At 39.8% G+C, this 14,355-nt stretch overlaps 1 protein-coding gene and 1 long non-coding RNA gene across 2 annotated transcripts; one reads left to right on the top strand and one right to left on the bottom strand.

Moving 5' to 3' along the window:
• The first annotated feature begins 418 nt into the window (after positions 1-418).
• Positions 419-2,952, top strand: LOC310721497. Its single transcript, XR_014532078.1, has 2 exons — positions 419-626; positions 711-2,952. It is a non-coding gene; the product is annotated as an uncharacterized lncRNA (long non-coding RNA).
• LOC310721085 (transcription factor E2F3-like) lies at positions 1,167-9,622 on the bottom strand. The gene is made up of 7 exons (XM_083532360.1): positions 8,840-9,622; positions 6,507-6,618; positions 5,815-6,034; positions 4,439-4,590; positions 3,970-4,109; positions 3,692-3,833; positions 1,167-3,600 (listed from the first exon to the last, which is right to left on the bottom strand). The coding sequence occupies exons 1-7, from the start codon at positions 9,092-9,094 to the stop codon at positions 3,353-3,355; spliced, it is 1,269 nt and encodes a 422-aa protein (XP_083388486.1). The 5' UTR covers positions 9,095-9,622; the 3' UTR covers positions 1,167-3,352.
• Between the last annotated feature and the right edge of the window lie 4,733 nt (positions 9,623-14,355).

Here is a 14,355-nt window from a genome sequence, read left to right as displayed (position 1 = left end):
CAATCTTGGTGTTTATCATTTCAAATGAACAGATTTTTGAAAGAGAGAAAAAAAAAAAAAAGATTTAATAACAGGCAATGCCTTTAAGATTCTTTCCAAATCTCTTAATTAAACAGATAATGAACTGGAATATACGCTTTAAGAAACCTGATTCATATATAGAACCTCAGTGTAATGGCTGCTGGTGATGAAAACCAAATTGAAGAGATGAGGACTAGACTCCAGACAGAAACTGGAGTAAACTGCCTAAAACTAATGAAGATCTTATCACCTCAACCAGGTAAGAACGGTAAAGTACCATGTATCTGTTTGAAAACCATCATATACTCGACTTTTAGAAGTAATTTCTGAGTAAAGATTGAGATCTTGTAAACCAGAAGAGAGGTTTTTGTCAGTCTGTACATGACAGCAACGTGTTTTTTAGTTTTAAAGTCCCAATGCTGAAAATTAAAGTCTGATTTGACCATTTACAGCTAAACATTACCTCACAACTTAGCTATTAATTCTGACCCAAATCCACTGAGAGTATAACGGTAATAATACAAGTCTTGAAATTGCGTCATGTAACATGGGGATCTATTATTTCACACCTTATTGCAGCAGTTTATTAATCTTCATTGCTAGCAGTGTATAGCAATGCTAGCAATGAAGATTGCTAGCATTGCTAGCAGTGTATAGGAATTGCACAGCCGAACCTACTGAATTGCAAGAAACTGATTCCTGAATCAGTTTTTGTGGAAAATATGACAAAAGATTAATTGTGGTCGAATTAGGGGTCATCTAGTAACACAGGTACAATCCTGCAACTGACCAGCGAAAAGGTTATTGAGATCATTTAGCAAGGTCATAAGCAGTGCTTGTATTATAAATAGCGTTCATTTAAGTATTTACAAATCACCGGGTGCACACAGTGACACAGAAAACTAGTCAGGGGTTATATAATAATGTGTTTTTTAGATTTCCGAAAACAAATATTTCCTGTGGGGTACGGCCAGCACTAAAGTTACAAGTTTGATCTCTGGATCTCTGCATAGCTGCTGGTGAAGGCACTACTACAGCAATGGCTTAAAGTAACACACTGAATCTGAACCCATGCTGCACCCTAGAAGACACATGAGGAACAGTGACTTTTGTGAACAGTTTTGTTTCTTTTTTCCTCCAACAAATTAAAGGTCAAATCTCATAATATTAAATTAATTAAAGTCGGTTTCAAACCAAGCATTGATGCCTTATTACAAACATACTTCTGTAAAAAAATGATGTACAGACATCACCATCACATTAATTAGTATGTACAAAAAATACAAATAAAGAACAGTAGCAGTTCTGTGAGGAAATAGGAAATTGAACCACAAAATAATTTATATAATTATTATATAAGTTTGGCCGTAGTTAGTTTATGACCTAATAAATTTAGCCTAAAGGGATCATTTTCCTGCCCTGATTGGGCAATGATAATTGATCTGAAATATTTATTATAATTAGTTACTATAATTATTATAATTAGGTTAAGCCTTTGCGTTACCCATTTTAAAACAAATGCAAGTGTCAGACCGCACACTAAAGTTTTTAAACCCTTATTTCTGGTCTGTTTCCAGAAAAAAAAGAGCATTTTAATTTACCCAATATTACTCATTACAATAGGGATTTTGTATTATGTACATATGCAATAAAACCTCTGTCTTTAAAACATGCCTAGCCACAAATATGGGCTTTATTCAATTACACAACTCATTTTTGGAAACTTAATTTTCCTTTTCATCTTTCATTTTTTTTTCTGTTTGCAAATCTCATTCTAGGACTAGTCAGAAATCTGGAGATGTTCTTTTAAGTTTCCACCTGGTTCTCCTTTTTGTGGGTTATGTAAACTTTTTAAAAAATAAAATAAAATAAAAAATAGACAAAAAGTTAACAGTAGCTATTATACTAAAACTTGAGAAATAAAACTTTAGACACCAGATACATCTTGGCTAATGATCAGTGATACAGGGAAATCTATAAATGTGAACCGTTCCTTTAAAATTGAATTGTACAGTACCACATGTAAATATATGACTTACAAGGCAAGGACATTAGCCTTTTTGTGTAGAAAAAAATCCATTACATTTTAAACGCTGAAGCTCATGAGATCTAAACACCTCAGTATTCTTTAAAAAGAAAAAAAAAAGAAAAAGAAAAGAAAAAAGAAAAAAAAAAAGAAAAAAATATTTCTGATATGATGACAGCTTGGTAAACAAACATCCAAGTCAGGCAGTTCTAAAGTGCACTTCCAAAATTGAAATAAAATTCCTCAAATCCATCTGATCTCAAGTAATTTGGAGATCCTGTCAGAGAGCTCAACCTTTCATGAAATAAATCATGTTGTGAATTTGCCCTTTTGCCGATAGAGACCTTTGGATCAAGGCTAAATTAAGTTAATTTGAACAAAACGATATTTCATCATTACAGTTTCAGTTTACAGTTTCAAAGCAGTGATGAAGTGATTTCTCACACAAGGAGTGAAAGAAATCTGCAGCAGCAATGAACGCAATAAAGAGCAGCTTACAAAGCACATCTGCTTGAACCCAGTCTTTATGGGGGGGAAAAAAATAGACAGCAGGGTGTTGCTGTGTAATTCTACACAGAACTTCATCATCAGTTCATCAGGATCTTTACCAGAAGTTCATGCTCAATTCCAGGGCAGGCTGAAATGCAACAATGATGATTCCTAAATCTGCACATGATTAATTTAATATGTGCAGATTGAGGACTAAAGATCAGAAGGATAATCTAGGAACGATCCAAAGCCAATGTTATTGGCACAGACGATGGAGAGAAGCTCTGAAATGCCAATGAAAAGAAAAAGAAGTAAGGGGAGTTGCTCACCAACTCCCAGCACAAGGCATCTGTAAATTGGAAGATGGAGGACCTTAGCAGAGGCATCCAGGTTGCACAAGTGAGTGTAAAAACAAATCTTCAATTCAAATTGCCATTCCTTTCGAAATTACTTTGATCCAAGATGAAGAGTCAAATCAAATCAAATCCGAGTCTGAGGCAGCTATAAAAGACCAGGGTCCACCAGGAAGATAGCGGAGATCCACCCCGCATGAGTTACATCGCTAATTCCGAGGTCCTTGATGTAAATCTTAAACGTAATGTTTCTTGCACATTACAGGGGGCACGCACTTATTTGATTCGAGGAAAACGTATTTGGGTAACACCTGGCTCCTTTAGTAGAGTCTCACAGGAACCTCTAGGCTGAAAGAGGGTAGACCTTCTCCAAGCATCATTTCAAACAGGATGCACAGGAAGTTAAAGATTTCTTAAATTTTACAAGTTTGCACCCTCAAAGCAGGAGTCTGCATGGCTCCAATCAGCTGCATAGAAGATCATCCAGATTGGGGAGGCGATCAAGGTCATCAAAGAGATCAGAAATGCCCTCGCTTTCTCCTAGGCTCATGAGGTAGTCATCACTAAGCGGTGGTGAGCCCAGGCTGATAAAAGGCGGTTCAGCGTAGGGGTTCTGGTCCTCAGTTTGTTGGAGCAGGCTGGTGTACGGGGATGTAATAGGTGAGAGGCTGGTGACTGTTACCGCTGGGCCTGAGCAACTGGAGTTGCAATCTGTAGGTGGGGAAGAAATTGGAGCACGTAAAACATCTACACCGTAGAGTTAATACTACTTAAATAGAGAAAACCTTTACAGCAAACCCACCGTCTGACACTTTCATAAAAGGAGAGGGGTTTCCCTTCAAACATGATTTCTCATTCTTCACTGGACTGTCAGGGGTATTCTCATCAGGACACAAGAAGACATCAATAGGTCCTTTAGTACTGGTGAGGTGAACTTGCAAGCCCTGTAGAGTAAATATGAGTTACAGCAATAATCAAAATTAAAAAAAACAATCATAACGAATAACAAAGAGAAAATGTTTTTGAAATAATCCACTTAGTTTGAGAGTGAAGATGACATGCACCAAACTGATGACTGACCTCTTGTGGATCAGGCACCTCCAACTTGGTCTCAGATGGTGCTTGAATGACAATGACGGTCTGATCTTTCAGATTATTGTCCCGCCGAAGGTCTTGATATGTTACATACGCAAACGTGGGGAAGGTTAAAGAACCACAATCTAATACTTTAGTGAATACAATAAGAACACATTCGAGGCCATATTAATGCAAGGGGTTTCACCTTTACCAACACTTCCAGAGATACCAAGCCTTTCTGTTCCAAATTTTCCTTCGCCAAGATAACCTATGTTTTCCCTAAACCAAACAATCAAGTTTACCTGGTATCAAGACGGTGCTCCCTATACCAATCCCTCCCACGTTTCCCAGAAAATCATATTATCTACAACACACTCTGTATTTTACAAAGCAAAGCCACAAAAGCTAAACACACATCCTAGAAGAGAACATGACTGATAATGCACAAACATGAAGAAAGGATATTTTTGACTCTGTGTTGATGCGGTCATCTGCTTTACTTCTTGTGTGCATCTTTGGATCAACTCATCGAGTCTGCGCTCCTCCTGCACCAGCTGAGCCACTTCGCTGCTCAAAGTCTGTTTATGGGTCAGTACTCCACCAACCTCGGAAAGGTTACAGCCCCTAACAAACCACACACAGGAATAAAGGCATGGTTGGCATGTTAATAGGCCGGGTTCATCTGCACCATGCCCAAAACTTTGACCACAAACAAATGACAATCGCTTACAAATGACACAAATAATATTATAATGGTACAAGCCAGGGTCTGCCAAAGATTATAAAATATATTTACAGCATTGGGCAGATGCTCTTATCCAGGATGACTTACAGAAGTGCAGTGAAGTCTCTACCAGTAAATATATCTTTATACTGGTTGAGTAAATCAGGGTTTAATCTGGTCCAAATCAACAGAAGAGCTACTGTGTCACAGAACTGTTTAAGTAACAGGAAAAATGTGCCAACACCGTGCATCACTGGAGCAAAGCAAAGAGAACAGCTCGTCTTATAATGTGTTGTGTACGCTCAGATACATGTGCAGTGTTAACATGGGGAAAGTAACCGTACCAGGATGAGAAGGAATCTGCTAAATGTGCTTGAACGCAAGTCAGATAAATTGGGGCTCCATCTCTCAACTTACGGCACTTAAAGTATCAGTTACTAACAATTTGGGAGAGTTTTGTGTAGTCGATATCTCAGGCAAAGTTGTTTTGAAGCCATGTGGCCATCAGCATATTAATCAGGTGGACAAACTCTTTATGCTCACTTGTGTATACACGATTTAACTGCAATATTTACAGTAGAGAGATTTGGACTAGCTAATGGCCAATTTTAAAATCTAGATGGAGAGCTAAACAGATGCATTTATTTATTAATAAATTACATTTTTCCTTTCATTTTCACCAGCTTGATCATTCCTTCCTCATTCCTTCCTCAATGATCAGACCATAATTTCATTTTACTTCCTTTTGTGCATATAATAAATATATTTCTCTTCTATATTCATGCTCTCCTGGTTCTTGAATCTGACTGGAAGATTTGCAACACTGTGAATCAGTGACAATTCTTAAAACCGAATTAGCAAACACAGACTTTGAAAAAAAAATATATCACAGCAATGTACATTCATTTCCTGTTTACAGACAGGAAGTGTGGTAATCATGTCTGTATGCAATGGGTGCACAGCAGTATGTGATGCTTCATCTTAAATAGTTCATTATCAGCATTAAATAAGTTGTCAGAGTAATAAACGGCTGGAGGTTTAGTCTGAAATCGATTATTTTTGCTCACAATCCATTTAGACCTGCAACTGAATATAAATATCTGTCTCGGCTCTGTTCTACATACATCCATTGTATGTTGTTTTTGGATTTCTTCTTGATGAGGTGCACCCCCTCCAGCACGTTGGTGATGTCGTAGAGACGCCGCTTCTGGACGTTGAGAGCTTCGGCAGCCTGGTTCAGATCCACCACGCCATCTGATGACTGGCCCAACAATTGCACAAACTTCTTAGTCAGGAGACCCAGCGATGTGTCGTAGCGGGTCTTCTCAGGTGGAGACTTTGGTGCTACGTGGAGTTGTCAGAAGGATTAGCAAAAAGAACAAGTTCAAGTAGAAACATTTTAAATCAACAACTTTATATTACGTATGAATAACTTTATACACCTTACTAGTTCGCATAGTAGCTACGTTAGTGGTGTAAGCAGACGGTTCGCAAAGACAAACAATGAATCCTTATTTTGTTATATTTAAAAAAAAAATATACAAGCGACGATCGTTTATTAACACTTGAATACTGACTGAGAGAAACACCTTTCGTTCGACCGCATCAGCCTGTACAAACTGACAGATACAAAAATGGAAACCGTATCTACTACATGAGTAGTGACCAAAATATATGTACTAAATTTTTACCCTAAATGTCTACAAAAAATAGGAAAAAAGTACAAGTTGTAGTTCTTTGATAATCAATTCAAAGTAAAAACAATAGTTGTAGAGACATTGAGTAATACTCCAGCTAGAATTCGGTTGGTTCTTACTTTTGTTGCCCTTTAGTACAGCTAGTGGGCCGCCATTTTGAGTCTTGGGGGTTTTTGCTACTTCAGTTGTGTACAAGTGGTCCGAGTCATCGAGAGCCAAACGCCTTTTCGCCTGTGGATTGCATTCACAAGACAAGCAGGTAAGAATTGGGGATATGTTGCGGTCACAAATCAGGTATTGTAAGATAAATCCAAAGTATAGGGGAAACCTGTAGAAGTCTACCTGGGAAAGAAGAATGTCCCTGTGTGAAATTCAGTTCAAACTTCTTTGCATATTCATCAGTGTACCAGACAATTTTTTTTGCAAATATTAAGCAAATTTTCACAGAGCTGGTGCACAAATTCCCTATCAGCTCCCACCTCTCACCAAAACAGACGAGAAGATTCGTAAAGTTTGTAGATATTTCAATTATGAGTAAACAAAGTTGCCATTTCCGATAAAAATGCGAGAAAGTTATGTGCAATAGATACAGAATTGCAAAATATGTTTTCAGATTCTGAGATTAAGGTAAAAAAAAATAAAAGGTTTTGATAAGGTTATGGCAAAAAGTTAGTTTGTTTAGTTTATTTCTTTCAGAACTGATTTTTTTTTTTTTTTATTAAAATGCATGGAGTGCGTTTAAAAAGTCCCTCTGTAGTTGCTATGGGAAAATGAAACTCATTCTTGTATTGTATTGTATTATTTATTAAAATCATGCACAGTACCGCAGTGTGGGATTCTGGTCTCTCCGGAAAAGCTGCTTAAAATCTTCCACGATCTAAATCCCTGTATTTATCGCCAGTTTTAAAATCATGCTCTACTACCGACTCTACAGAGCCACTGTGAAGGGCCACTATATTATTAATGGATAATTAGTTAACAAGCTATTCAAATAAACAGTACATTACAGTACAACAGTACATGTGTAGTACAATTTATATTTATTGTTTAGTGGGAAGTGCTATTTTAAAAGCGATTTTGTTTTTTTATATTATTTTTCTAATCTTCTGATAAATGTCAAGTTGGGCTGTACAACATTTTGTTCCAAACTAAACCCGGGGTTGAAGTGATGGACTTATTGCTACAATTGTGGTAGAGGAATATAAAGTTAGTGTATATAAGTCTTTGAGGTCTTCCTACATCCTCCTTTTTTTTTTGCAGATTACTTCCTGTTTAGTTTCACATTCAAACGATTAACGCCCCACCTTATGAGAACAATCGAAACAACCGCGATACAATATTTAGATCGGTATTGAGACGCAGTAGGGAAGCTGATCAGACTTTCTTTTCAGTTCCTGCAAAAATGAAATATTTTCATTGACATTGTTTTTGTTGTTGAGCAAACCTGCTCAGAATGAGCTTATTTCCCATATAGCTACTAAATAAATATCTAAATTGCACAGAAATAATAGCAAGTATATTAAAGCGTTTTGGAAAGTTATGGCGAAAAATATAATCGGTAGCAATGCAATGTAAAATTCCGTGCATGTCAATACTAGCACTTTTTCTAGACGCTAGATGATAAACTTTAGTTTTAAAAATAGACGACATTAATACATGTAAATAAACCCTTCTGTAGCCACATCAAGCTGTCCATCATTCATATACATTATTACTGTGTATGAACAACTACTGTATCACTCCTTTTTCAATCTACTTCCTGTTTAGACAGATACTCAATGGACACAAGTAAATACACATTTTGAGCAAACAATGGCATTGATGATTGTTCCGCTTCATTTCTGTACGGTCTAATCTTTACCTTATTTACATTTCTTATCCATAGGTTCAAAGTTAGATGAATTAGATGATGTCATTTTACATGATCCCCCGAAACACACAAGCCACTTCCCGTTCTACGTCATCAAGTACTTCCACAGTTAGCATGTAACAAACATGACAGCTTTGTGGAGCAGCGGATCAGCTCCAGTAATCGTGATCCGATATTTCTGCTCTGTATCGAGCTGCTTTATAAACACCTCCCTCTCCATGCATCAGGGCAGAGTTCATTAGTTTCTTTTTTTCCCCAAGAAAATCGTTAGACGAACCATTTGCTGACTTCCTGTCAGTTTTACTAATTAATGTGTTTCTCCCCCCAGTACCTACTTCTTGTTTAGTCCTAGCTGCGTTTCCATGGCTACTAAATAGACGCTAATAACTACAAACGAACTATTAGAGAAGGAATGACGGAAGTGATGATAAACGCAGTGTATGTAATGGTGCAGTCCGGATTTTGGTGCATGTCCAAACTTGCACTTGAGTGAAAGCTAGTTAGCTTTAGCCCCGCTGCAGGGGTAATTAAAGGTGTGATGGTGGTGGTGGTGATATTTGCGGGTAGTTTGCGGTTGTTTACCGGAGGCCGTCCCAGCGCAGGTCTCTGTCCGCTAGCGGTCGGGGTGGTGTACAGGCTCGCGGCCGGAGACTCAGACACACACACGGCGGGAGTGTGTGAGAGGCACGGCGGCGGCGGGGTGATGATGTGGATGTAGGTGGTTGTGTGTGTGTTGGAGCCCAGGGCCGTCAGGACCGCGTTCTCGCCCGGCGAGGAGCCGCTAACCCCGGTGATGATCACACTCTCCGGGGCCGAGGATGAGATCGCTCTTCTCATCGTCTCTCGACGCGGCTCGTGTGTGTGGGTCGCTTTTCTGCCTCTCTCTTTTTCTCTCCTCTCCGACCTCACTTTGAGCCGCGTTTTTTACACCAAAGTGACGCGTTTACGCCATAAATATTGGTCTCGCAGGAAATATTAGACCCTTAAGTGTCGATGCGGTCAAGTTTCGGGTGATATTAGTGTCATAAACGCGCAGATGGCTCGGATTTAAAAAGTTAGCGCCGAGCACCGCTGCCGCTGCGCCGCTCGCTGGAGGGAAAAAATGGCTCCAGGAAGCTGACAATGAATGAGGGGGGACACGGGTGAGAGCGCGAAAGGCGCTCGCGCGAAACTCGGATTTCCCGCGGAACACTTCAAACCCAATTTGCATGTCGCACACGATTGGTCACGTGGACACGAAGCCACACACCCCCATCAGTCGGGGCGTGCGCGCCATATGTGTGCACACCGCTGATCGGGGCCACGCGCAGCACGTGTGCGGTGACGTCATCCAAGTGAGGCGGAAGAAAGATAAACACGGGGTATTAATGTTGAAATAAATGAAATGTTGTTTTTTGTTTTGTTTTTAAAAGGAACTCGTTTATGATAGATAGATAGATAGATAGATAGATAGATAGATAGATAGATAGATAGATAGATAGATAGATAGATAGATAGATCAACAAAGTAAAATAATTATTTAAAAAAAACACCCTACAATAAACAGTTTGTAAATGTATAGAGGTAAATAGATGTCCTAATTTTTTGTTCTCTGCTTTATGACAATAATAAAATAAACCCACACACAGAGGTAAGATTTAGAAGGAAATAGAAAGAAAAAAAAGAAAGGATCAGGCATCAGATATATAATAATATAAGATTATGTAGAGGTATATAGATAATCTTTATTTTTGTAAAGATTTTATACACACAAATTTAATCATTGGTAAACACAATCTTAAGAAATATTATGTTATTTGTTATTAGGGAAGTGAGACTTTTTGGCCACTTGGGCCCTGGTGCTTAAGATGTTGGAGTGACCAAAATTTGTGACTGCAAATCCCAGTAATACCAAGATGGGCTTAATCCTCAACATCTCAGGTGTATAAATGAGATATTTTTAGGTCGCTCTGGATCAGGGCGTCTCTTAAATGCTATAAATGTCAATGTTATTATAATAATTATATTTTTAGGGGAATTAAGTAATTCTCAGTGGTGAGCAGCAGAGGGCGCTCTGTGGACGAAAGAAAACTTTTCCCGAAAGCATCAATCCAATTCATAATCATACTGTGATTAATGAAAGAATAACTATATTATAATCAAAATAAGGTCAATTAGGACTAAGCAGGAGCTATGGTGTGCTCCCATGACGGCATGCTGTTTATATAATTAAAATAATGTTTTTTTTCTGCCTTATTTCTGACGACACTTCCCACAATCCCTTACGGTGTTGGGGTTTGCCGCTGTTACCATTGAAACGATAACGCGTGAACGTAGTTAATAAATTGAAAAGTTAACAACCTATCTACAATATTTCCCAACCACCAGCACCACAATCCTTAAATTCTCTAAAATACAAATCAAGACAAAATAAAATAGAACCTCAACAAACCCATCCAATAAACCCTGATTCCCCTGTTATAGAGAGGAGCGTCCCGAAGCCGTCTGGTGGGCGTAACCAATAGAAAACGGAGGGCGTGGACAAAGATGGGTTGCCAGATTAAACCTGCTTAAGAGGATGCTGCTTAAGAGGATGAAGAATGGAAAGTCGGTTGGACCAGATGACATACCGGTAGAAGCGTGGAGATGTTTAGGAGAGATGGCAGTGGAGTTTTTAACCAGATTGTTTAACAGGATTCTGGAAGGGGAGAGGATGCCTGAGGAATGGAGAAGGAGTGTGCTGGTACCGATCTTTAAGCATAAGGGAGATGTGCAGACCTGCAGTAACTACAGGGGAATAAAGTTGATCAGTCACACCATGAAGTTATGGGAAAGAGTAGTGGAAGCCAGGCTGAGAGAAGAGGTGACCATCTGTGAGCAACAGTATGGTTTCATGCCGAGGAAGAGCACCACAGATGCCTTATTTGCTTTGAGGATGTTGATGGAGAAGTATAGAGAAGGACAGAAGGAGCTGCATTGTGTATTTGTGGATTTAGAGAAAGCGTACGACAGAGTGCCGAGAGAGGAGTTGTGGTATTGTATGAGGAAGTCAGGTGTGTCAGAGAAGTATGTGAGGGTGGTGCAGGACATGTATGAGGACAGTGTGACGGCAGTGAAGTGTGCAGTAGGTACGACAGACTGGTTCAGGGTGAAGGTTGGACTGCATCAAGGATCGGCCCTGAGCCCTTTCCTGTTTGCAGTGGTGATGGACAGGTTGACGGACGAGGTCAGACAGGAGTCTCCCTGGACTATGATGTTTGCAGATAATATTGTGATTTGTGGTGAGAGTAGAGAGCAGGTTGAGAAGAGCCTGGAGAGGTGGAGATATGCGCTGGAGAGAAGGGGAATGAAAGTCAGTAGGAGTAAAGAAAGAGTACATGTGTGTGAATGAGAGGGAGGGCAGTGGAGTGATGCGGTTGCAGGGAGAAGAGGTGGAGAAGGTGGAGGAGTTCAGGTACCTGGGGTCAACAGTGCAAAGTAATGGAGAGTGTGTTAGGGAAGTAAAGAAAAGAGTGCAGGCAGGGTGGAGTGGGTGGAGAAGAGTGACAGGAGTGATTTGTGATAGAAGAGTATCTGCAAGAATGAAAGGGAAAGTTTATAGGACTGTGGTGAGACCTGCGATGTTGTATGGATTAGAGACAGTGGCATTGAGTAAAAGACAGGAGGTGGAGCTGGAGGTAGCAGAGCTGAAGATGTTGAGGTTTTCGTTGGGAGTGACGAGGATGGACAAGATTAGAAATGAGTTTATTAGAGGGACAGCACATGTAGGATGTTTTGGTGACAAGGTGAGGGAGGCGAGATTGAGATGGTTTGGACATGTGCAGAGAAGGGACATGAATTATATTGGTGGAAAAATGCTGAAGATGGAGCCCCCAGGTAGGAGGAAAAGAGAAAGGCCAAGGAGGAGGTTCATGGATGTGGTGAGGGAAGACATGCAGGTAGTTGGTGTAAAAGAGGCAGATATAGAGGACAGGGTGGTATGGAGACGGATTATCCGCTGTGGCGACCCCTAATGGGAGCAGCCGAAAGAAGAAGAAGAGAAGAAATTACAATAGATGATTTTGGTCATTATTTTTTGTCGTTTGCTTTTAATTAAATAAATGAGTTATCTTGTAAAAACATTTAAGTTGTTTTCTTTAGGTTCACAACGTGATATTGATAATAATAATAATAATAATAATAGCATGGTAAATATAATTTATATTATATAGCTACTGCTGCATAATTCATTGTTTTAAAATTTGTGAAATAAATTAACTTTATGAAATGTTATACCTATAAACAAAATACATTTGCAATCTCAAGACCATTTCTGTTATTTACAGTCTGTCTGGGTGAACATTAAATACGTATTCTTATAGAATATAGTATAGTATAGACATATAGATAGCTGATATGATGGAGAGGAGAAATGTAGATATGTTGTGTGTTCAGGAGACCAAGTGGAAAGGGAGTAAGGCCAGGAACATTGGAGGTGGGTTCAAACTGTTCTGTCATGGTGTTGATGGAAGGAGAAATGGTGTAGGGGTGATTTTGAAGGAAGAGTACAGTGAGAGTGTAGTGGAGGTGAAGAGAGTTTCTGATAAGGTGATGAACGTAAAGCTGGAAGTTGAAGGGGTGATGATAAATGTCATCAGTGCCTATGCTCCACAAGTGTGTTGTGAGAAAATAGAAGAAAAATACAAATTCTGGAGTGAGTTAGATAAAGTGTTAGAAGGTGTGATAGGAGGAAGACTATAGTGTGAGATTTAGGGAAGAGGTCAGACAGGGGCTCGGTGATGGTGAAGAGGTGCTGGATGATTGGGCAACTACTGCAGAAGTGATAATGGAGGCAGCTAGAAAGGTACTTGGTGTGACATCTGGAAAGCTCTGGAATGTGGGTGGAATGAGGAAGTGCAGGAGAGCATAAGGAGAAAGAGGTTGGCAAAACAGAATTGGGATCAACAGAGAAAAGTAGGCAGGAGTACAAGGAGATGCGGCAGAAGGTAAAGAGGGATGTGGCAAAAGCCAAGGAAAATTCATATCAGGATATGTATGAGAAGTTGGACACTAAGGAAGGAGAAAAGGATTTATACTGATTGTCCAGGCAGAGAGACAGAGCTGGGAAGGATGTGCTGCAAGTTAGAGCAATAAAGAATGGAGATGGAAATGTGTTGTGAGGAGAGTGTGTTGAGAAGATGGAGGGAGTATTTTGAGAAGCTGATGAATAAAGAAAATGAGAAAGAGAGATAGAGAGAAGGTTGGATGATGTGGAGTTAGTGAAGCAGGAACTGGATGGGATTAGTAAGGAGGAAGTGAAAGTCAGTTGGACCAGATGACATAATGGTAGAAGCTGGTGGAGATGTTTAGGTTGGCAGTGGAGTTTTTACCCAGATTGCTTAACAAGATTTTAGAAGGTGAGAGGATGCCTGAGGAATGGAGAAGGAGTGTGCTGGTACCAATCTTTAAGAATAAGGGAGATGTGCAGACCTGCAGTAACTACAGGGGAATAAAGTTGATCAGTCACACCATGAAGTTATGGGAAAGAGTAGTGGAAGCCAGGCTGAGAGAAGAGGTGACCATCTGTGAGTAACAGTATGGTTTCATGCTGAGGAAGAGCACCACAGACGCATTATTGGGTTTAAGAATGTTGATGGAGAAGTATAGAGAAGGTCAGAAGGAGGTACATTGTGTGTTTGTGGATTTAGAGGAAGCGTACTACAGAGTGCCAAGAGAGGAGTTGTGGTATTGTATGAGGAAGTCTGGTGTGTCAGAGAAGTATGTGAGGGTGGTGCAGGACATGTATGGGGACAGTGTGACAGCAGTGACTGTTATGTTGTATGGTTTAAAGACAGTGGCATTGACTAAAAGACAGGAGGTGGAGCTGGAGGTAGCTGGAGTTAAAGATGCTAAGATTTTCATTGCGAGTAACGAGGATGGACAGGATTAGAAATGAGTTTATTAGAGGGATAGCGCATGTAGGACGTTTTGGAGACAAGGTGAAGGAGGCGAGACTGAGATGGTTTGGACATGTGCAGAGGAGGGACATGGGGTATATCAGTAGAACAATGCTGAGGATGGAGCTGCCAGGAAGGAGGAAAAAAGGAAGGCCAGGGAGGAGGTTTATGGATGTGGTGAGG

This window comes from Silurus aristotelis, assembly GCF_946808225.1.
Source record: "Silurus aristotelis genome assembly, chromosome: 1".
Taxonomy (NCBI): Eukaryota; Metazoa; Chordata; class Actinopteri; order Siluriformes; family Siluridae; genus Silurus; species Silurus aristotelis.
This window is presented reverse-complemented; position numbering and strand designations above follow the sequence as displayed.

What these genes read in the sequence shown, in the direction of transcription:
- LOC310721085 (XM_083532360.1), bottom strand. Translation starts at nt 9,094, where the DNA reads ATGAGAAGAGCGATCTCATCCTCGGCCCCGGAGAGTGTGATCATCACC. An exon ending in TGTACTAAAGGGCAACAAAA is followed by an intron (nt 6,035 to 6,506) that starts GTAAGAACCAAC and finishes AACTCCACGTAG; the next exon opens with CACCAAAGTCTCCACCTGAG. An exon ending in GATGACCGCATCAACACAGA is followed by an intron (nt 4,110 to 4,438) that starts GTCAAAAATATC and finishes CTAAAGTATTAG; the next exon opens with ATTGTGGTTCTTTAACCTTC.